This window comes from Bacillus rossius, chromosome 13 (genome assembly GCF_032445375.1).
Source record: "Bacillus rossius redtenbacheri isolate Brsri chromosome 13, Brsri_v3, whole genome shotgun sequence".
In the NCBI taxonomy this organism is placed as follows: Eukaryota; Metazoa; Arthropoda; class Insecta; order Phasmatodea; family Bacillidae; genus Bacillus; species Bacillus rossius.
In genome coordinates, this window is record NC_086340.1 from 18,495,440 (window position 1) to 18,516,988 (window position 21,549).

The following is a 21,549-nucleotide window of genomic DNA, read 5'->3' on the forward strand; positions in this document are numbered from 1 at the left end:
CAGTACAGACAAGAGCAAACTACAATGTGTCTCATCTTTAGATTACAGAGCGCATTTTAATGGGCATTTACTCTCTTTTTCTAATTCAAGATATCTGCTATTAGCACTGTCCTTATTTCAGTGTGCTGTGTGTGCTAGATATACACAAAGAGCACAAATGTTCAAGACACAGCCTTTTAATGAAATCAAAGTTATTAAATAAAAGGTACAATATATAATTTTAAAAGGGAAATTTTGAATGACAATTATGGAAACACATTTCATAAAGAGCATCATCTGATAATACGTAAACAATTCCTACCGCGAAAAAAGACACCATCGTGGTTTAAACTGTTCTTGCCATAACATTTTTTCATACAATGACTGACAAAAGTATATTAATAATTTAATTTCTTACTAACAGTAATTGAATGCTACACTTAGTTACTTATGTGAATAAGTAATTGATGTTTAGAATTGGATTTCCCCCCCCCCCTTATCATAATGACAATGTATAGTATACAACTGCAATAGTACAGTCAAAATACTATTTTATGGTCTTAGAAACACAAACAAATAGTATAACTTTAAAAATATAAAAACTTATGTAATCATTAATAATATACTAAATAAGAATTTTTATGCTAACAAGCCATCTAGTATCAATCTAATAACAGTGGGCAACATTTGCTCTGTACTAAATCTAAGCGCAAGACAAGTCTATAGTATGCAATATGTAATGTCAACCCAACTAGATTGGAACTGCACCAATAAGCTGCCAACACACCTCATGCAGCTCTCAAATAGTATTGAGACCCGGATGTCATAATTCAAAATAGCAGAATCTAAGATGTCAGTCGAGGTCAAGATCAAAAGTCATGATCTAGGCTCAGCAGCTTTACTTTAGGAGTATTAAGCTGCGTTTAGGACATTTAAGCCACCAGCATTTTTTAGGACTAAAATGGAAAATTTTTCCACTGAAAGGGAATTTTCTCTTCAAAATAGGGAAATTTTTATTTTACAGATTTATTTAAAAGTTTTTTTTGTAGAATTTTTTTTCCTAAAAACTGGAAATTTTGAGTCACTTTGGGTCAATTTTGAAGGTCAAGGTCATCCAAGATGTCACAACCTAAGATGGCGGCACCTCATCCTGAAACCTGGTCATAAACAAGAAACGATAAAAATGAATGTAAGGGCAAAATAAAGAGAAATGTGTTTAGTATGGCATTCTACGGTTCGGCACATTCTGAAATCTGGCCCCAATTGAACAACATGCGTTCATTCTTTTTCCTGGGTGGATTCTGGCTGTTGACCTTTTCCGTCGGGTAGAGGCGTATTTTCAGCTTTTTAACTGGGGTGGCAAGGTGTACCGGAGTTAAAACTGTAAGTTCTAGTTATCATAATGAACTGTGTTGTATGAGCTTCACAATTACTAGGTATATAATCCTAGATTACTCCAGGTTTGTATTAAAGATGTTTCACAAATGTTTTATTATGTCCCTGGACCAAACGGAGAAATACTCGAATTTTTCGAGCTTTAAAATTAGGCTCGAGTTGAGTACTTAAATCTTGACTCGACTCCAAATTTGAAGTTTTCGTGCACCCCTACTGTAGTTTGAAAAGCCATTTCTCAGCGAGCAAAGAATGCCGTGACATACGGTGGTCACCAGGAAAAATGGGAAAAAAAGTGGGGAGGGGGTGTCTTGGCTTGTAGTCGCATTACAAAGTGTTATCTTGTCTCATCTGTCATGCCTGCTGACACCCGCCTTCCAAATGCCACAAGGTTCACAAAGCCGTAAACACGAGGGGACTAAAGTGGCATAAGTTAGGAAGTTCACAGGCAGATAGTGGAGTTTTTAAACTAAGTGGAAGTTCACGATGCAGTAATTACAATTGGTAAAGTGACTTAAGTGACGCAGTTGTGAGCCAGAGCGTATGGTTTTTCAACTACCCTGTTTTATCAACGTATAACACACATTTACATGCCCCTACTTTTCAAACTTGATTTTAGTATAAAATGTGCGACGATTATGCCATAAAACACGGTAAGCTGTTGCTATCGCTGTAAATTCACATCTTCCAGCATCTTGCGTTTATAATGCCACTCTACTTTTAGCAGTTTTGGTAAAAAACCATTGCATTATATTTGGATAAATACGGTATGTTTCTGGTCAACAGGGTCCCAATGGCCATGTTTGAACATGCAACTCATTCATGTGGCGGGTGAAGTCCCAAACCAAGGCAAGACTCAAATTTATGAACACTGAGTCAGTCGGTGTCTGAGGTAGGAGTAATTTCATATTAAATAACCAACTCAGCATGTGAGACAGAACCTTAAGCTTCTGTACATGACTGTCCGAAGTAAAATCTTTCCAATATAAATCTAAAGCTATTATGAGAGTTAGTTTTGAAAAAACCTTGTTTTTACAAATACACCAAAACTCCATATTTATATTTTTTTAAGGGAGAACAAATAAAAAAATGTAAATTGCAGTAAAGTTTCACTTGAGGTAAGACTCCAAAACTCATCTAATACATATGTACCTAATTTCCTGTATATATTCCTTCTTCAACAATTACTTTAATTTTACATTAAAGAAAAATTTAAACACCACCAACACTCAAACCATGCCCAAAATACATCACATAAAAAAAAGTTTAAAGTTATTATTGAATAAATTTATTTTTACTTGTATTATATGGTCTAATAAAAAGATACAACACATTTTGAGGTGTTTTAAAAGTTGCAGAATAAGAATTTACACATGAAAATAAATATTCTAATTTTGTGTTTAATCTCAATTTCACTTGACCCAACTAGCAAAACATTTCCCAGTACAAGTATGTAAACAACTAAATTTTACCACTAAAAAAATTACTTAAACTAGTTTTATACAAAAAGTCACTTAAAAATGCATTAAAATAATGGTCATTATAGTTAATTTATTTTCACAAAACAGACCAAATGGAATGCAACGTCAAATACAATATTTATAAATAAGGATGTGCGGATACCCTCAATTTTCAGTTCCGGTTCGAATCCACGATTACCCAAAAATTGTATTTTACATAAAATGGATTGATAACATTTAAATTCGTAAAATTTAAAGAACTCTGCCAGGTTAGGAACACAGATTACCAGTGCAAATTTTCTCGCAGTTTGCTAAAACAATTTCTAAGATTACACTGATTGGAAAATCAAACCCACTACATATTTGTGTTTCAAATAATACTGGAAATAAAAGGAAATCCTTTTAAAATGGATGTCATGCTGTATACCATAGATATATAAAACAGCAACAAAATAAGTAAGAAAATATTTTAATATCTTGAATATACTTTTTTCTGATAATCAATATTATTAATGTCTGGCAAAAAGGTGATACATTGCTCTTTGTGCTGTGGTTAGCAATACGAAAGAAGTACAGATTGTATTTTAATATCTTTAATTATTTTGTCAAAGTATAGTGATGTGTCGGTACTACTTTTTTCCCGGTTCTTGGTTTGGTTTCGGTTCTTAAAAATTGGTTCTTGGGTCTTAGTTTTAGGTTAACCTCCGGACAATTTCAAATTACACCAAAAATACAGTATGCCCTAACATGACTCATCAGCACCCCACTTAACCATAATTAGACCACAAACAAGCCACCAAGCCCCAAAGTATCACAGTTGTTTCTCAAGTCACTAGATGCAATTATATTTTTTTAAATATGTATTAATTCCACTCTACCCTACTTACAACTAAATATTTTCAGAGAAGCTAACTTTAAGAATTATTTAATAAATATGGTATTTAATAAAAGCAAGTAAATATTTATATCCATGAAATAATGAAAGTATCTCTTGCCTTGCAAAACCTAAACCCTCAGGGATACTGGAATTATAATTGTCATTGGGTCGTTTCGCTTGGCTTGAAAATCTGTGGCTGTGGAAAATTTGGTTGACTGAGATGGAAGTGCTGAGGCTGTCAGGCATGTCAGAAGGGCATAAGAAGGAAAAAACATAATATTGGGGAAAGAGACAGAAATGATGGAAAAACTCAGCCAGACAGTGCCGCATGAGGAATGTGAGACACGGAGATGTAAATAACTGGTTTTGTGGCCTTGAAGGTTTTTAGAGCGAGGGCAAGTGGACAGGAGCGAGGGCAAGTGGACAGAACATAGGAAGTTTTTGTTTTGCATTCTAAATCAGCCTGGGGCCTCAAAGATACTTGGTTATCGTTTTTCTTCCTGCTTGAAGGCAGATTCTGCCATATACCAGTGACAGGAGTTCGTTTTGATAGCTTTAAAATTGTCTTGTAGATAATCTAACAAGTTTATAAAACAATAAAACGACGTGCGTATGTTAGTACGCCTGCGATATACTGCAGCATTTCACCGGGAGTCTATTGTATTTTCACTGGGAAAGGTTTAGCTGTTATGCTTTCCGTGCTACCGGCACCGACATTATATTCACGGTTCTCGGTGCCGGTCAATTTGCTGAGAACCGGCGGAACCGAGAATCGAGAACCGAGAACCGGGAACGACCCATCACTAGTATGTGACTGCTTCATCCAGGGGTGTTCCTACAATGGGAGGAACTAACACTTAAATTTTATGCGACCTTCAGGCTCGCAACAAAATAGAGGTATGTATTGTAAAGCAACAAATTATAAATCATTGCTATTGTATTTTGTTGAAAAAAAATTAATATTATCACTTTAGAAAATGAAAAAATTTTTACTAACCAGAAAATAGATAACGGGAAAAAAAATGGAAAATAATAAAATCAAAACCCTTCTTTCGATTTTACACTTAGAATTTTAGTTTTTATACAGCTTAGGCATTGATATATTTTTTTATGGTACGAAGACACTTTTTTCATATATTGAATACAAAGACTTAAGGCTCCATTCTATGGAGAGCCACGTATGGTTTTATTTCATGTTTACCACTGGGATGATAGTTATTTTCCCTAGTTTTTACTGAGGTAGTACCCTGGAATATTAGAATAAGACTTAGGAATTGGAACGAAATTTAGAATCGACAAACAAGGACTTGAATCGGAATCGAACCAAACCGAATTTTGAAGAATTGCACATCCCTAGTTTCATATAATGACTGTTCTGCCGTACAAAATGTGAAATAACATATTCACGGAACAGTTAGTTATTTGGATTGCAAACACCGTCACGCCGACTGGTCTCGAGGTCCCGACCCGAACCTCCCTGCAAGCCGGCTCGCCGGCCCCGACATCACTTCTTGTGCCTGTCCGACACGGTGTACTTGTCGTAGCTCTTGGTCGGGTCGTACGGCTCCCACCGGCTGGCGGGGAAGATGTGCTTGTTCCTCTCGTACCAACTCCGCAGGAGCACTTTCCCCGCGTGCGAGTCCTCCTTCTCCACGGAGGCGTCGCTCACGATCCGGACGTCGTCGTGGACGTCAAACGTGAACAAAGGACCGCTCTTCCCGCGCGCCTGGAATCGATCCCAATCGCATATTACAGGTTAAGAAAAAAAAAATTATTATTCATCTATAAAATAAAAAATTAGGTAAGTTATAATCAGTGATGGATGTCAAACGTGAACAAAGGACCGCTTTTCCCACGCGCCTGGAATTGAACCCAATCCCATATTACAGGTTTAGAAAAAAAAATTCTTATTCATCTATAAAATAAAAAATTAGGTAAGTTATAATCAGTGATGGACGTCAAACGTGAACAAAGGACCGCTTTTTCCACGCGCCTGGAATTGAACCCAATCCCATATTACAAGTTAGAAAAAAAAATTCTTATTCATCTATAAAATAAAAAATTAGGTAAGTTATAATCAGTGATGGACGTCAAACGTGAACAAAGGACCGCTCTTCCCGCGTGCCTGGAATGAACCCAATCACATATTACAGGTTAAGAAAAAAAAATTATTATTCATCTATAAAATAAAAAATTAGGTAAGTTATAATCAGTGATGGACGTCAAATGTGAACAAAGGACCGCTTTTCCCACGCGCCTGGAATCGAACCCAATCCCATATTACAAGTTTAGGAAAAAAAAATTCTTATTCATCTATAAAATAAAAAATTAGGTAAGTTATAATCAGTGATGGACGTCAAACGTGAACAAAGGACCGCTTTTCCCATGCGCCTGGAATGAAACCCAATCTCATATTACAAGTTTAAAAAATAAATTCTTAATCATCTATAAAATAAAAATTAAGTTATAATCAGTGACGGTTTGAATAAAAAAATTTTCATAATTAAACATAGAATTTTATTCTTAAAAAAGTGCTTCAAATCAGATTCAATGTCACATAGTCAATAGTTAGGAATACAATAAATCCCTAAATTGAAGTGAAACTTATACACACACATTTCATTTTACTGTGATGCTAGCTAATAAATAGTAAGGTAAGTGGAAAATTTAAATTTTGTTTTACATTCATTTAATATATTAAAATTTATGTATTCTTGTATTGTTTACACTGTATGTTAAACAATCGCTGCAAAAAATAAATGCTGTAAATTAAGGTTTTAAATGTTGCAGGATTTTATAGAATTTTTAAATGTTGTAAACAGGATTTAGAAACTAAATTTAGTGGCCAGCCTGCGATAATATATGAGCAAACACACACAAATTGAAGCTTTGTAAAAACATTCATGTGATGAAGGCTTGAAAACACACACTATTTTCCAAGCTATTATTCCAACAAATATGCTTGTGCAGAGGCTATCGAATGCAAGCTATTTCAGATGTTTACTTCGACTTCCCCAGAAAATTTCCTATTGGTTTCATTTGAAGCCCACTGGATGCAGAGCTCTGAACAAGTTGTGAAGCTTGACACAACAGAAGCCTCATTTTCACAGGTCTCCAGTTATGAGTAATTTTTAATTGACTGCATAAATAAATACTTGATTACACTGATTAGCTACTTATGCATATGAAACATTTTGCATTACACTGATTTTCTTATTTTTTTTTTGTGATGTTACATAACAAAACTTAAGTTTTTTTTCTATATGTAACTTTAAATAGTATATTAAGGATATTACTTTGACTCAATGCCTACAGTTTAACAAATTGTATAATTTTTTTTTTTTTTTCAGATTATTTACTTCACTGTTTCATAAATTAAGTTTAGCACAGCTTTGCTGAGAAGAATAATCGCAATTGGACTTTGCAAATATCTTTAGCAACTGCGCTCCGCACGCAGAAAGCCAGTGATCGCTCAGGCCTCTACCTTTGAATATATATATATATATAGTGTATAGAAGTCGTGAGTGGATAGGATTCACTCTACGTTTTTTCAGGAGCGCATGACGAGCAGCTTGGGAACTTCACCGCTGCAGTGCGCTGCCGTAACGCCCTGTATCGTCTCAGGTTGTTATTTACACGTTAGAGCGCAGCACTGTCGCCCGCTGTCATTCCCCCCGCACCCCCCCACCCAACATTCACTGCAGCTCGAGGTCGTTCAACGGGAGGGGGAAGGGGTGTTTTTAAGAGTTCGACACTTGACCGCCAGGGACCACCACAAGTCGATGGCCCTAGAGATGGTGGCGATTGCAGGCGGTGAATTAACCAACTACCTCAAAACCGTATTAGAAATTTTAACCTGGGCCGGCGAACTTCTATACAGTATATATATTCAAAGACCCTGCCAACAGCCACAGCGCGCCAGGCGCCGCGAGCGAAGAAGGCACCGACCTTGGTGACGATGAAGTCGTAGAAGGTGTAGTGGTGGGGCAGGATCAGGTCCTCCTTGACGTACATCAGCTGGTCGGCGGTGACCGTCTTCAGCTCGCTGAACTCCTTACGCAGCAGCTCCAGGCAGCGCTGAAGGAACTGGTAGATGGAGTTCCCTGGGGATGAGCACAACTATTCACGATTAGCACGGCACCTCGACGCCAGCACCTGCTTTCAAAACCAACAAAACCCTTTTTTTTTACAAAGTCAAAATCGTTTAGAAATAATAATAATTAAATTCAAACTTCAAAACTTGTCATGAAGTAGCCAATAAACCAAAAAAAGTTTCAAGCCTGTAATTCAATTAATTCTCCTCACCATGCAACAAAAATATAAAAAAATGTTAATTTATGGCAGCTAAACAGGCAAAAAAGTATGCAATGTGTGTATGTACTGTTTATTTTGTGAAAGATAAACCAATCTGAATTCTACAAGATTGAATAAATAACACGGAATGGGCAAAGTCCTTAAAACAAGGGCAAGGGCTATATTGCGTTAACCAGTCGCAGACTGTAAAAGATGCGTATTTATTCATGCAGTAATGAAATTGTTATCACAGGATGAGAGGGCACGAAAATATGTGTATCACCTCAGTAAAATAACTACTTGAGAGCCACACCTACCTGGACACACGGGCTCCCCGGAGCGTTTTAAATAGCACAATGATCTTTGTACTTTCAGGGCCATGCCACATGGTGTCCTGGTCAGCATCTTTAACTATTTTATACATAAGAACTCCTCATTGTGTGATTACTCAGTCTTGTCAATATTCGTGATGGCGCCAATAAAACAAAATAGTCACCCTGACTCGTTTGTATTCATCTCTCGACCAAGAGCTTCCCACTACAGAGACTGAGGCGTGTGGGAACCTCAAGACCTCACTTTTAGTCGTCTTCGCCGATAACATAGCGTGCCCGCCGCTAAGAGCAGGCCGGTAAGCTCCAGTGTATTCGCACAGGGGGAAAATCAAGCCTAGCTCCCTATGGGCCATGTCACGACTCAGGGACAGAGTCAGCCCCGTCTTCACGTGACAATCCACATGGTGAACCCAATATCTCTATTTACGCTGACTCGAAATTCATGCCCCCCCCCCCCTTTTCCGACACTTTTAATAGCCCTTATTCATTTAAAGACAAATTAGGGACTTTTTTAAAGGATACCTATTAAGGCATCTACAAACCCTGTAAAATGCCTTATTTCAGAATAATTTGTACGCGTGAATCATTACACAGATTCAAAAAAAAAAAAAAAAAAATCAAGCGACTTGCATTTCTCAAACATTTTGAATATTTTTCAAACGTAAAGTAACTTAACTAATTTTATTAACGCCAAGGTACGGAAATGACTAGGATTAGTTGGCGCCCTGATCAACACAACCAAGAGATTGTTAGATTGCCATAACTTGTAATTTTTTTGCAAAGAATATTATTATTTTATCACGTAAATTTATGTGAGGAAGCAGTATGGATAAAATATTTCTTTGTAGGAAGCACTAAACTAAAGTCCCTACATACATATATCCCGAAACTACCTTTTAATAACGGGGGTAACTACTGCAAAGGTCTAACATTAACTCATCTTGAGACACCACTTACCTTTTTTCATCCTCACTGTTCTTCTGTGACCCGAGCCGTCCCAGTAACTGAACGTTATTTCGATTTCTTCCTCTTTCAGAGACGACTGTTTGGCAGCCCACTCCTGAAAAAAGGTAAATTAACTCCAGTAAAATTTGTGATAGATGTACCGAGATAATCCAGCACATGCATTTTAACTATGTGTTAAAAAAAAAAATACATAAATATTTAAACACCATTAATTTTAAAGTAATATAAGTAATTATTATTACTAAATTTATTTCAATGGACTACTCAATTGCTTACATTAAATCATAAAGAATATGCATAAATTAGGGCCACCAAAATAATAACAAAAAGGCTAAAATAAAATAAAAATTCAGACCATGAAAACTAATACAGCAAGAAAAATAATATAGAGTCGTAGATAAATCACACAAAAAAGAGTTGCGAGCAATAAAAAATAAGTAAAAATCTAAAAATGGGTGTTTGTTCTAAAAACAACTCATACAAAAAAAAATTTGAACAGCAAAAGTACCCAACGTAAATTGAAACAAAAACTAAACTAACAAAGTAAAATGGCAGGAAAGACATAAATCTGAGTGCACTATTCAGCACTGTTATGTTTTCAGAGATTTAAGCGTACAACAACACTGTATCACCATGCATTCCACCATGCATACCATTTAAACACTGGTACCATCTGTATGTAAGATTGTAAGATTCAACATAAGATCTCATACATTTCGGGAGCTGGAACCTGTCTCCTCCTTCATGCGAGACGCAGGATGCACGAGACAATGAGACAATCACAGTGACACTCATATTAGGCAAAGGAAAAACATAAATCTGAATGAATCGCACATGTATTAATACACCACAATTGCAATTTAAACTAAAACGACAAAATGAGAAATTACCTGTCTCAGTTCTTCTCGTAGCTTGTTCTCCTCATCTTCGCGTTCCCGATCCGGCAGGAAACTGGTGTCGACATCCGGATTCTTTCTAATCTTCTTTATCTTTTTTTCTGCTGGCTCGAGTTCCGATTCGGAAATATTTTCCTCCTCCGCCTCGTCCAATTTGCTGTTGCTCGCATCGCTTTCTTCGTCCTCTTCCTCACCATCTTCGTCAAGATTGAAGGACAACGCCTGAATCTGGGAACAATAAACGTAAATACGTTGGGACGTGAACTTGCACCCAGTGTTTTACATATGTATATATAAATGGCACATTACAGTTAAAGGCTTGTTAATCCAGCACATTCTGTACCCCAGTACATTCCCGATCAACGATTCTGCCAGATTATCAATTTGTCGACACTTTTAACTGGGAAACCGGAAAACAAAAGAAAAATTACTATAGTCTCTCTCATTCTTGGTTTGTAGGTACAGAGTAAATTGCACCCCCTGTTGCTATTGATACTACCTAGCTTGTAAACTTTTAAAAAAATCTAATTTAATTTACCATCATTAATTACAATAAGTTTATAATTTTTTTTTTTACTGTAGGCTACTATTCTTTTAAACCCAGTACACGTGATGAAGTGAAAATTCTTTGGCAATTCAAACCTCAACTCATCAGTATATCCTAAGAGGGTAAAGCTGCAGAGAAAGTGAGAAAGTTGTTATTTTTCTAAATAAACATAATTTAACAAAATTATTACTCACTTCAAAATAACTGATCAGGATATCAATAATTATTGATTAATCAATAATGACTGATTAACAATAAATATTACTCACTGTTGAAATACTCACACCATAAAGAAAAACTGTGCAGGTTACTGTTTCTTCAAACAATTCCACCATTTGGAAAACGCTAGATCTCTGAACGAACTACGAAAATCATAACAGGTAGCGCTAGCTATGCGGGAAATGCAGGGACTGTCTCAGCTGCGCTCTCTATGCTGCTGGTTGAACAAGGAGAAATCGGAGCGAGCGTGCTGGCAGCAAATAATTCAAGGCACTCAGAGCTGACCATAGGATACCTATATCTATTTTCTGAATCAAGTGCATGCACACTCTTTCTGTATTTTTCTTTAGTTCACCTATCGCTCTCGGTTCTATTTTTTTTTTTGGCCTGGGACGAATCATCAAACAAAGAGGAGAACAAAACCGAGCCCAGCACAGTACACAGCATAGTTCTCTCTTTATATCTCTTTGGCCAAGTACCCTTTCTCTGTCCTTTTCGCATCATAAATGTTTCACAACAATGTTTCATGTAAAAGTTGCATTAAAATTTGACCTCGAAAATTTACTCTCATCATGCCCAAAGAAGTTTTACTTCAAAAATATATAATTAAATGCTTAACACCAAATATTATATCACAGGCGAAACTATTTGTAGCAATCAGTTACTATCAATAACAAGGCATTCCATTTATGTGCTATGAAACACAACCGAGTTTTAAAAAAAAAATATTCTAAAAACATTTTTGGACGAAATCGGTTGAAACCAAAATGACATCTTTCATTAACATCTACTTGGATGTAAAAATTGAATATTATTAGATAAAGCTCTTGAATGAATACAAGAAAATGTATTTCCAAAATTCTCATTCCAAAATTTTTCTTTACAAATTACAACGTTACAGATGTACATTAAAAAATAATAATAATTTCAATACATTATAAAGTTATCTCTAATACTTTTGTGCTCTGTGACGTATATCTGGCAAAAGAGCACACAGAAACAAGGACAGCACTAAATGGCAGATATCGGGCATTGGAAACAGAGAGTAAATGCATATCAAAACGCACACAGCCAACTACGGATCACAGATGCTTTACACAGTACACTGATATTTAAAACCTGATGAGCCGCTCTATAATGAGAAAAAATACACATGAGCAGACAAGGTACGCAAACGACCGAATACTCCCGAAAAAATTCTGATAATGAGCAATTCAATCAGTGCCAGATTACACATGGTTTGTACACTCACAGGCAATCAAATATTACGGAACTTTTAAAGACCCCTTTACTTCATGAGCTAGAAAACTATTTTTAATATCACAAAATCCCTCCCAAAAAAAACAAAACAACAATGATAAATAGTCAATGCACAAAAAATAATTTTGTTGGTGCTATCAATTCTTACAGATCACGTGTAACAGAGTTATCTCTGGAACAAATATACAATACAAGCAAGCACATTGTTCACCTGAAACTTGCTAGCCCTGAAATTTAATTTATCACAATTACATTTACTTTATAAAATAAAACAAATATGTACAGTATAACACACCTTTTGAGTTAAAAGGTGAGATAAAACATAAATAAAAGAACATTAAAATACCAGCATTTATCCATTAGTTGAATGCTAGCAGTCTTTAATAACAGTTTATAAGGATTCTTAGTGAAATTTAAGGACTTTCGAAGGCACTTATTAAATTTAAAAAAATTAATTAAGCACTTTTTCTGGATATTAGGGGGGTGTACGAATACTGTTACAGAATATGCCAAACAGGAGCATGTATGATTGAAGACTGACTGTGTTTACAAATTATTGTAAACAGAAGGCTACATCAGTCCAACATTTAGCCTGCATATCACATTCATGTAATACAATCATAGTCTTCATGAAACAAATGAGCATTACCTGTGACTGTGATATCACTATCGATGAGTACACTCTCAACAGGGGAGAACTTACTTGCTGTTTTTGCCTATTTTTTTCAGCTTGCTTGGCTTCCAGAATCCGCAACTTTTCCTGTTCTTTTTCCAACTGCTTCTGAGCTAACTTCCTTTCCCTTTCCTTCACTATGTTTTCTTGCTTGGCTTTCATCTCGTCCAATGTGACCAACCCAATTGTCGAGCTCTGAAGGAAGAATGAACACTTATAAATACAACAACCAGAAATGGGTCCACCAAATCATCAAATATTTAGCCTTCTAAAGATTCGACAATTCAAGTAAAATATTTGAAGAAAAATATTTAGAGAGGAAAAATTCAGAAATACACACACTATCACATATAATTGAAAAAGTTAACATTATTTTTCCTTACAGTAGCTTTAAAAATAAAATATCTGTATCTTCCACCAGTTACAGAGTTCTTAGAATGTTTGTTTAGCTAACCACTAAATAAGTAAATGTAACTCATTTTAAAAATAAAGATGTTCAACATTACCTACTTTAAAAAAATTAACTTCTATGGCATTGCTAATTTATTATTTTATTCCTGACTTTGGGATTCTGATTTTAAAAAAAAGTGGATTCGAACCATCTATATTAACAACTCAAAACATTTAAGCAAAATGCCAAGCAAGTCTGAAGACATACAAAAGATAAGTTGTCTTGAAATGGAAGATTAATGGACAGAGGTAGTGAACTAGGCAAACCTTGAGCTGCTGTTCAACGGCGTCATAATGTGCTGCAAACTTGTTTTCGATGTTTGAAATCTTCAGGTCTTCCTCGATCTTCTTCTTGCGGAGCTCGATCTCCTGCTGGGCTCTCTCGCGCTTCTTCATGAGGTGCATGGCACGGCCTGCCTCGCTGGCTGCTCCTTTGTAGTGAGCCATCTTGACCTGGCTCGCGAACAGGTGTGGACCTGAAGCAGTGCGACGTTAACTTATCAGTGGAAACCTGCAAAAATTTTCATTACTGAACAATTTACAGTAACAATGTTTTGACGCCTGTCACTTTTTACGTATCAACCCGGGGATTACATAGGGGTCAGAGGGAGATATACCCGTTCCTCGCAAACCTGCGAAAACCTTAAAAAAAAAAAAAAAAAAAAAAAAAAAAAAAAAAAAAAAAAAAAAAAAAACCCTATCCTCCCCACACCAACCAATGGAAATAATTTGAAAGCAAACTGCAGGCAAAGTGGTTCCATCCCCCCCCCCCCCCCCCTAAAAAAAAAATCAAAATTAAATCTTGCATATACTCCTGCTATCAACATATTGCACATCTTAATGCTGGTGTCATAGGCACAAATGGCAAAGCACTAATTGAAAAATTGCAATTTTTGCAAATTTTTTTTTAAAAATTTCTAAATAATTATTTTTATTATCTTATACTGCTGATTTAATTATTGCCTATTTTGGTAATCAAATCATTTCTTTTTTTTTAATTATTGGCAATGTGCTTCCAATTTCTTCAGTTTATGTAGAAACTATGGCTAATGAGTAGTGAATATATATGTAATAGATTTGTGAATGCTCAATTTAAATTTAAGAAATACAAATGTGTTTTTTTTTTTTTCGAAAGTTGGTTATTCTAAATAAATGGGGTACCACACAAAAAAATTTCTATAAATCTGAAAAGGGTATTACTTATTACGTATAGTTACTAGTAACACTTCTGTATTAGGTTTGGAACATCTCATAATTTTGGCTGCTTTAAACTAAAATGGTTTAAACCATTGCTAAAATCAAGAATTTTTTTTAAACATTTTTTTTTCCAAATAAGTAATGTATTTTTAAATAGAATATCTTAATTTTTTTTTAATGAAATGTTTAATTCCCCTCTATTATAAAAGTTTCCACATCAATGTTTCTTGTGATTTACAGGAACAAAAAATTATACAGTAAATAAGATCTTATCATTTAAATTATCTGAATAAGTTGTAAATTATACTGAGCTAAATATTCCTCTAAAATTAAATTACTAACTGAATTGCTGTCAAAATGTAAAACAAAGAGGAAATAAATAAATCTATTATTTAAAAAATAAGTCCTATTATGTGGGAAATCCCCTAATGTACTGTAAATCCCCATTTCTGTGGGAAAAACCCATTCTTTGGCGAATCCTCTTCCTGTGGGGATATACCCTCTCTGTGGTTAAGTCCTAGTCAGATGTGCCGATTTGCTGGACTTCAGTTTTTTGATGTTATAACTTTTCTGATTCAACATAAGTGGCAGAAAGCAGGATGTTATATGGCTTTCATCTGAACATGATGAAAAAAAAAAAAACATGCTGGCTTTTTTCCCAACCTTGTTAAGAAGTAATTCTTAGGAAAACCTTTTTTTTCCAGTAAATATAAGAGGGTGTCATGCTACTTCAAGTAGTTTAACAGTTAGTTTAATGTTTTAATTAGTGGTTAGGTATGTTGAAAATACTGTGAAATCTTGTGAACAGTTGGTTAGGTCTTAAAAACACTTTCAAATCTTGTGAACAGTTGGTTAGGTTGGGTTAGCTACAATTCTTTGAAACTGAGTGGATAGTTGGTTAGATTAGGATGCTACATTTATACTGTGAAAATATTTGATGATTAACAACGAATTATAATATAGTAGATGAAAAAACATAACCTAAGGTTCATATAATTTATCTTTTTTTTAAAGCAGCTAACGACACCTAACTCACTCTCACTCTACACTACATGTAATGTAAGCTTATCTGACCTAACAAACTGTTAACTTGAAGTATTGCAACGCCCTATCAAAGAACAGTTACCGGTGACTATAGCAAGTAGTAATACCCTAGTAAGATTTTCAAAATGTGTAACACGAAGCTATACTTATCTAGTATAACCAAAAAGTTTATTTTGATTGAATTGTAGTGATATTGCAAAATGACTTCAATATTTCACTGAATTCATTATGTATTAAATATAATTTTCAACGAATGTTAACGACATGACCATTATATAAATATAATGCTTATGAAATAATTCACATTTACCAATCAAGTAAACTACCCAAAAATACTTTCAGATGCTTAAGTGTAAACAACGATAATCAACACATTAAATTATCATAAATTTATCCATATAAGCTTTTAAGAAATACTTACTCCTTATATGATAAGCTCTAAATTAACAATACCGCGTTAAATTACTACTTTTTATTTTAGCAACACAAAATTAATACAAAATAAACAAATAACGACACCCTACTAGGGATGCAAACGATACATCGATGTTTTCAAAACATCGATGTATCGTTCATGAAACATCGATGTTAGCATCGATGTTCTGAAGAGCGATACATCGCCGATGCATCGACGAAAAAGTCCAAAACATCGACATCGTTCATCATTAAAATTACCCTAGTTTTTTATAATATTTTGGCTATCATTTCATGAATATTTATTGAATATATATAAAAAAACGTTACGATACATTTGGTTTTTAAGATACAATTTTTTAACTATCTATACTTACTATAAAAACCTACATTTTTAAGTAGGTATCAAAAATGTTGTAAATACTTACTGAACTATTTGGTTGATTTCAGCATCAATTTTTTTCCAGTACTTTAAGATGTGTAAAATCATTTGGAAAAAATAAATAGGTACCGTTGTTTACACAAGAATTTTCTTTTAAATTTTGAAAAATATAAGGAAAAAAGCAGCGAGACTTTATGGACAATTTCATAGCTTGTTGTACATACAAGCTATTAATTGGTACCGATACGGTCTCGCTAGCTCTATCGAGAAAATTAATGTTACATTTGAAACCTGCACATACACTTCATGCTTTTTCCCTAAATTTTTTTTCCAATTAAAAATAAATTGTGTAAAAAATAGTTATTTTTTAATTGAATATAGACTTATTCAAATACTGTAAAAAAATAAGGATACCAACCAAAATGGTTTAGCGTTTATAACATTTATTTATACTTAAAAATGTAAGTTTTATAAGTATCGAAAATTAAAAAAAAAAAAGTTTTGTTGAAAACTAAATGTCGTATCGCAATGGTTTTTGGATAGATAGATCTCTCATGATCTGTACTATTTACAATATATTCACGAAATGATAACTAAAAACCTAAAAGACAAGGGTAATTTTATTTTAAATAAGCCTGTGTCTTAAGGCTGCAGGCTGCCCGGGCACACATACAGTCAGTGGCGTAGCCAGGATTTGTGTATTTGGGGTGTTAAGAAGAATGCCCCCACACCCCCCCCTGTATTAAAGCGGGTGGTCCGGGGGTCCTCCCCCGGGAAAATTTGGATTTTAAGGTGTAAAATAGTGCTATTTCAGCAGTTTTCGGTACTTAAATTTAAATATTGTAATGGTAAATTTTTTTATTAATTTTTAATATGAAATTTGTTTGAGTGATGAATAAGAAATTTAACTAAAGATTTAACGCTAAAGGGGGGGGGGGGGGAATTGAACCCCTAACCTCCCCCCCCCCCCCCCCCCCCGGATAATCTCCTGCATACGGTGCACAGAGCTTCAGGAAAAACGTGATTTGAAAACTACGTAAGATATCCGAGTGGGGTATGTTTACGAAAAGCATTTAAGTGTTCGCTGAATGCCGAAAGGTACTTTTGAATGCGGATTAAGTTTTTAAACCGTGTTTTTAGTAAAGTGAAAATGGCTAAAAGGCGTGGTTTTGGAGTAATTTTTAGGCATAAAACAACCAATACAGAATCTTGAAACCACTTAAGGGCAGTGCAGTACACCTTTATCTTTATTTCTCCGCTATATAATGTTACGGTCACCGCTCAACTTTCACAGCTATCTTGTGGATATTGTGGTCAGGAACCTGTAGTAGGTATGATTTTTCGCTACATACTATAATTTAAATAATTTTGGCATGTTTTTCCTGATATTTAAAAACATCGGTTAAACATCGATGTATCGGTTGTCAGAACGATTTTTTTTTACATCGATGCTTTTTCTTTTGAACATCGATGTTCGTGATATCGATGTTTTTAAGAGCGATGTTGCATCCCTACACCCTACTGCACTGTCGCCAAACTTTCTACTTAAATATTCTAAAGTTAAATTTCCCTAATATGCCTTTTAGTTGAAAAATATCCTACAATATTATCAGTGGTTAAATTTTTTCGAGGTTGGTCAAGTCTACATGTTTACATAGTAACTAGGGCCGTATTCCAAGACACAAAAATAAGGGTTTAGGTGTTGAATATGCAATACCTGTACCCTAACCACATTCCAAGTGCACGATAGGACATGGCCAGTCCCTTATTTTTAGGGCACTGATTTTTGGTGTCCTATCTGTTGCCGATTTGATCCATAACTGTATATATATATATATATATATATATATATATATATTCCTTTTTAATGAACTTTAACGGAACTTTTACGATTACAATTTTCCCCCTAATATCTTAAAAAACAGCAAACATAAATATGCCCAAAAATTCATCGTTTATTCTTGTACAACCAAAATTAAATATTTTATTTTACATTATAATTCCATAGTTTTAAAAAATAAGCTAAAATTATGATGGATTCCACGAAGTAAAACTGTTTATAGCCTCGCACAAGTCCTCGTTTATTAAAACGGCTGCCGATCTGATACCTTACAAGGGTTCAGTTAGGACACGTTTTGGAATATGACCCGAGAGTTAGGGTACGGCAGTTGCCCAACAAGGCAGTGCATATTCGCTACTTTACTGAAATGTCTTGGAATACTGCCCTAAGGGCCGTATTCCAAGACAAAAATAAGGGTTTAGGTGTTGAATATGCAATACCTGTACCCTAACCATATTCCAAGTGCACGATAGGACACGGCCAGTCCCTTATTTTTAGGGCACTGATTTTTGGTGTCCTATCTGTTGCCGATTTGATCCATTACTGTATATATATATTTTTTTTTCCTTTTTAATGAACTTTACCGGAACTTTTATGATTACAATTCCCCCCCCCCCCCTAATAACTTAAAAAACAGCAAACATAAATACGGCCAAAAATTCATCGTTTATTCTTGTACAGCCAAAATTAAATATTTTATTTCACATTATAATTCCATAGTTTTAAAAAATGAGCTAAAATTACGATGGATTCCACGAAGTACAACTGTTTATAGCCTCGCACAAGTCCTCGTTTATTAAAACGGCTGCCGATCTGATACCTTACAGGGGTTCAGTTAGGACACGTTTTGGAATATGACCCGAGAGTTAGGGTACGGCAGTTGCCCAACAAGGCAGTGCATATTCGCTACCTTACTCAAACGTCTTGGAATACTGCCCTAAAAGAAGCATTTTAGTTTTATTTTCATATCATGGTCTGCGTCATGTAAAAAAAGACACGCAAAACATTGGCTAAAGACGTGTTTGCATTGAGGAAACAGTTTTTATTTGCTGTCTTTTATGAAAGACTTTGTTTAACGCGATTATAATTCATAATAAATAACCATCACCAGATGCAGTCAAGCACAATTTCCACAATCTACTACGTCACAGCATGCCATATCCTGACAATTCCAAACTCTTTGAGGTTTAAAATTAAATTGAGGCTGTGGTTACACTTCATTTTTAACTACCTACTTCATTGGAATACATTTAACATAGTAACTGGTATCAGGGCTACTGCGCATTAAAACTAACAGATTGTGCAAATACCCCAGAACGAAACACTCTAGTTACTCAGGCTATTATGCCGAATCGGCGCCTCAGTCAGTGCATGTTTGTCGAACACGCACGTGCGTGCAGTGTAGGTATTGTAGTGTCTCGAATGGCCCGCGCTGCCAACATATCGATAGCCACCTGCGCGACTATCGACTTCCAACACCTGTATCAATCCTCAGGATGTAATTTTCAATGGGTTTTAAAGGTAAATTTTAAATATTTTCGTATTATAACAATAAAATTTCATAGTAAAAGTTTTGTTCATTGTGCGATAAAGTCTAACTCTTGACCTGATTAATTTCCCATGCTTTATGCACTTCGCACACGAAAGTGAGCCCAGGCGGCGCACGCCTCCCAGTGGACACAGCAGTGACCCTCCACCCGGTGCCGAGGCCGATCACGCACGCGCACCACGAAGCCATCACCTTCCTGCATCACCAATCAACAGCCTATTGTAAGTTTTTTTAAAATCTGTTTGATCTACTCCGTGGCCCCGCTCATTAGACTCGGCCAGACACATGTAATTAATCGCTCCTTCGGGACTAGTTTTGTATTTTACGTAATTTTATTTGGCTTAAAATGGGCCACGTGTTTTACTCGACACCTGTCATCATCGGGGCAATGACACATCATTTACATTTTTGTATGTAATTAGTGTTAGCAGTCCAAAATACACATTTTTGCGTGTTTCAATGCTTCACACGTAATCATTAGTCATCTTTATCTTGTTTGTATGCATCACAACTGTCGCGTGATGTTGTGAACTTAATATCTGGAAACATCCGCCATTTCACAGTTTTCAGGAGGACTGGAAACCTCACGTGATCCGAATTTCCGCGAGTGTGCGGAATCCCCGGGGCATAAGAACGAGTCTACGACACCCAAATCGAACCAGGCCAGGCCGATGTCAGCATTATGTGCAGGGTGTCTGTTAATAATAAACATATCTTAAAATCTTTGAGTATAATTTCGTAAATTAAGGGTCCAACCACCAGCGCGCCACTGTCTCCGGCCATGTGGCCAACGCCGAACCCTGATGATTCTTGTTTTCTAAAGCACAACTACCCAGGGAAACAATGGGACCTACATCAATACTTTCTATGCTTGCTTGTGATTGGCTGCTTTAAAGTGAACAATCATTGGGAAAATATCGTTAGCACTTGTGATTATATCAATGCTTATCATTAATTCAATTCAGATGGTTTATTTAATAACATTTTTTACTGTGGGACTATAGTTTTGTACGAAAATCAGTTGAATAAAATGTATATCCTCATAGTGTGTTTGTTTATAACACTTATGTATATAATTGTTTGATATGAACATAAAACAAGTTAAGTAATTACTGAAAAGTCCCGAATTGTAATAATTCAAAACAAATTAATTCTTTGACGCCGACTGCCGGTGCTCTTACTGATCGCACAGGCCGTTTTGCTCAGCCGATGCCTCCGCCAGGCGTGTGCAGATGAAGTAGGGATGTGCATTGTGAAGAACACTATAGAGCATCCCACTCTTAGATTGCAGTGTGGAAGTAAATGGGCGCATTCTCTCTCTCTCTAACACACGCCGATTGCCGTTAGCACTGTTCTTGTTTCTTCGTGCGTTGTTGCCAAATATCAAACGAAATTAAAATTTTAATTTTTGGACCAAGATATTGTATAGCATCGAAATACGCATCAGGCAATGCTTATTTTGAATACTTAACAATATTTTAAGTGTCCGAAAAAATTAAAAAACATAACTTATTCGCTACGAACTGTTTTGAAGTATTCCGATATTTTCACATAAAAAAACCTAGATGTGTATTTCATTCAGATTTTTTTATTAATAAATTAATGCCTTAGGACGCCACCGAACAAATGTTAAGACAAAAACTGTACAGGTTTCACTTCAATAGTTTTTTTAATATATTGAAATGCATTTTCTCACAAACTGACACATCAAAAAGTTGACCAGCGGAAAAAATTGTTTCTATTAAAGATAAATGGGGGACGAAAGCGTGAAAAATGTTC

General features: G+C 35.4%; 1 protein-coding gene across 2 annotated transcripts; it reads right to left on the minus strand.

Moving 5' to 3' along the window:
- Positions 1 to 1,629: 1,629 nt before the first annotated feature.
- LOC134538303 (protein FAM50 homolog) lies at positions 1,630 to 16,133 on the minus strand. 2 transcript variants are annotated; one of them, XM_063379497.1, is made up of 7 exons: positions 16,007 to 16,133; positions 13,612 to 13,820; positions 12,925 to 13,089; positions 10,190 to 10,423; positions 9,291 to 9,393; positions 7,657 to 7,811; positions 1,630 to 5,434 (listed from the first exon to the last, which is right to left on the minus strand). In XM_063379497.1, exons 2-7 carry the CDS (start codon positions 13,789 to 13,791, stop codon positions 5,213 to 5,215), a joined length of 1,059 nt encoding a protein of 352 aa, XP_063235567.1. In that variant the 5' UTR covers positions 13,792 to 13,820; positions 16,007 to 16,133; the 3' UTR covers positions 1,630 to 5,212. The 2 variants fall into 2 exon arrangements, with proteins under 2 accessions (XP_063235567.1, XP_063235566.1); XM_063379496.1 differs by having other exon boundaries at positions 13,612 to 13,855; positions 16,007 to 16,129.
- Between the last annotated feature and the right edge of the window lie 5,416 nt (positions 16,134 to 21,549).

Excerpts from the sequence above, each read along its gene's own strand:
- LOC134538303 (XM_063379497.1), bottom strand. The coding sequence starts at position 13,791 with ATGGCTCACTACAAAGGAGCAGCCAGCGAGGCAGGCCGTGCCATGCAC. Across the intron at positions 10,424-12,924 it reads AAAATAGGCAAAAACAGCAA|ATTCAGGCGTTGTCCTTCAA; the intron begins GTAAGTTCTCCC and ends TATTGTTCCCAG. Across the intron at positions 5,435-7,656 it reads ACGACTTCATCGTCACCAAG|GCGCGCGGGAAGAGCGGTCC; the intron begins GTCGGTGCCTTC and ends GATCGATTCCAG.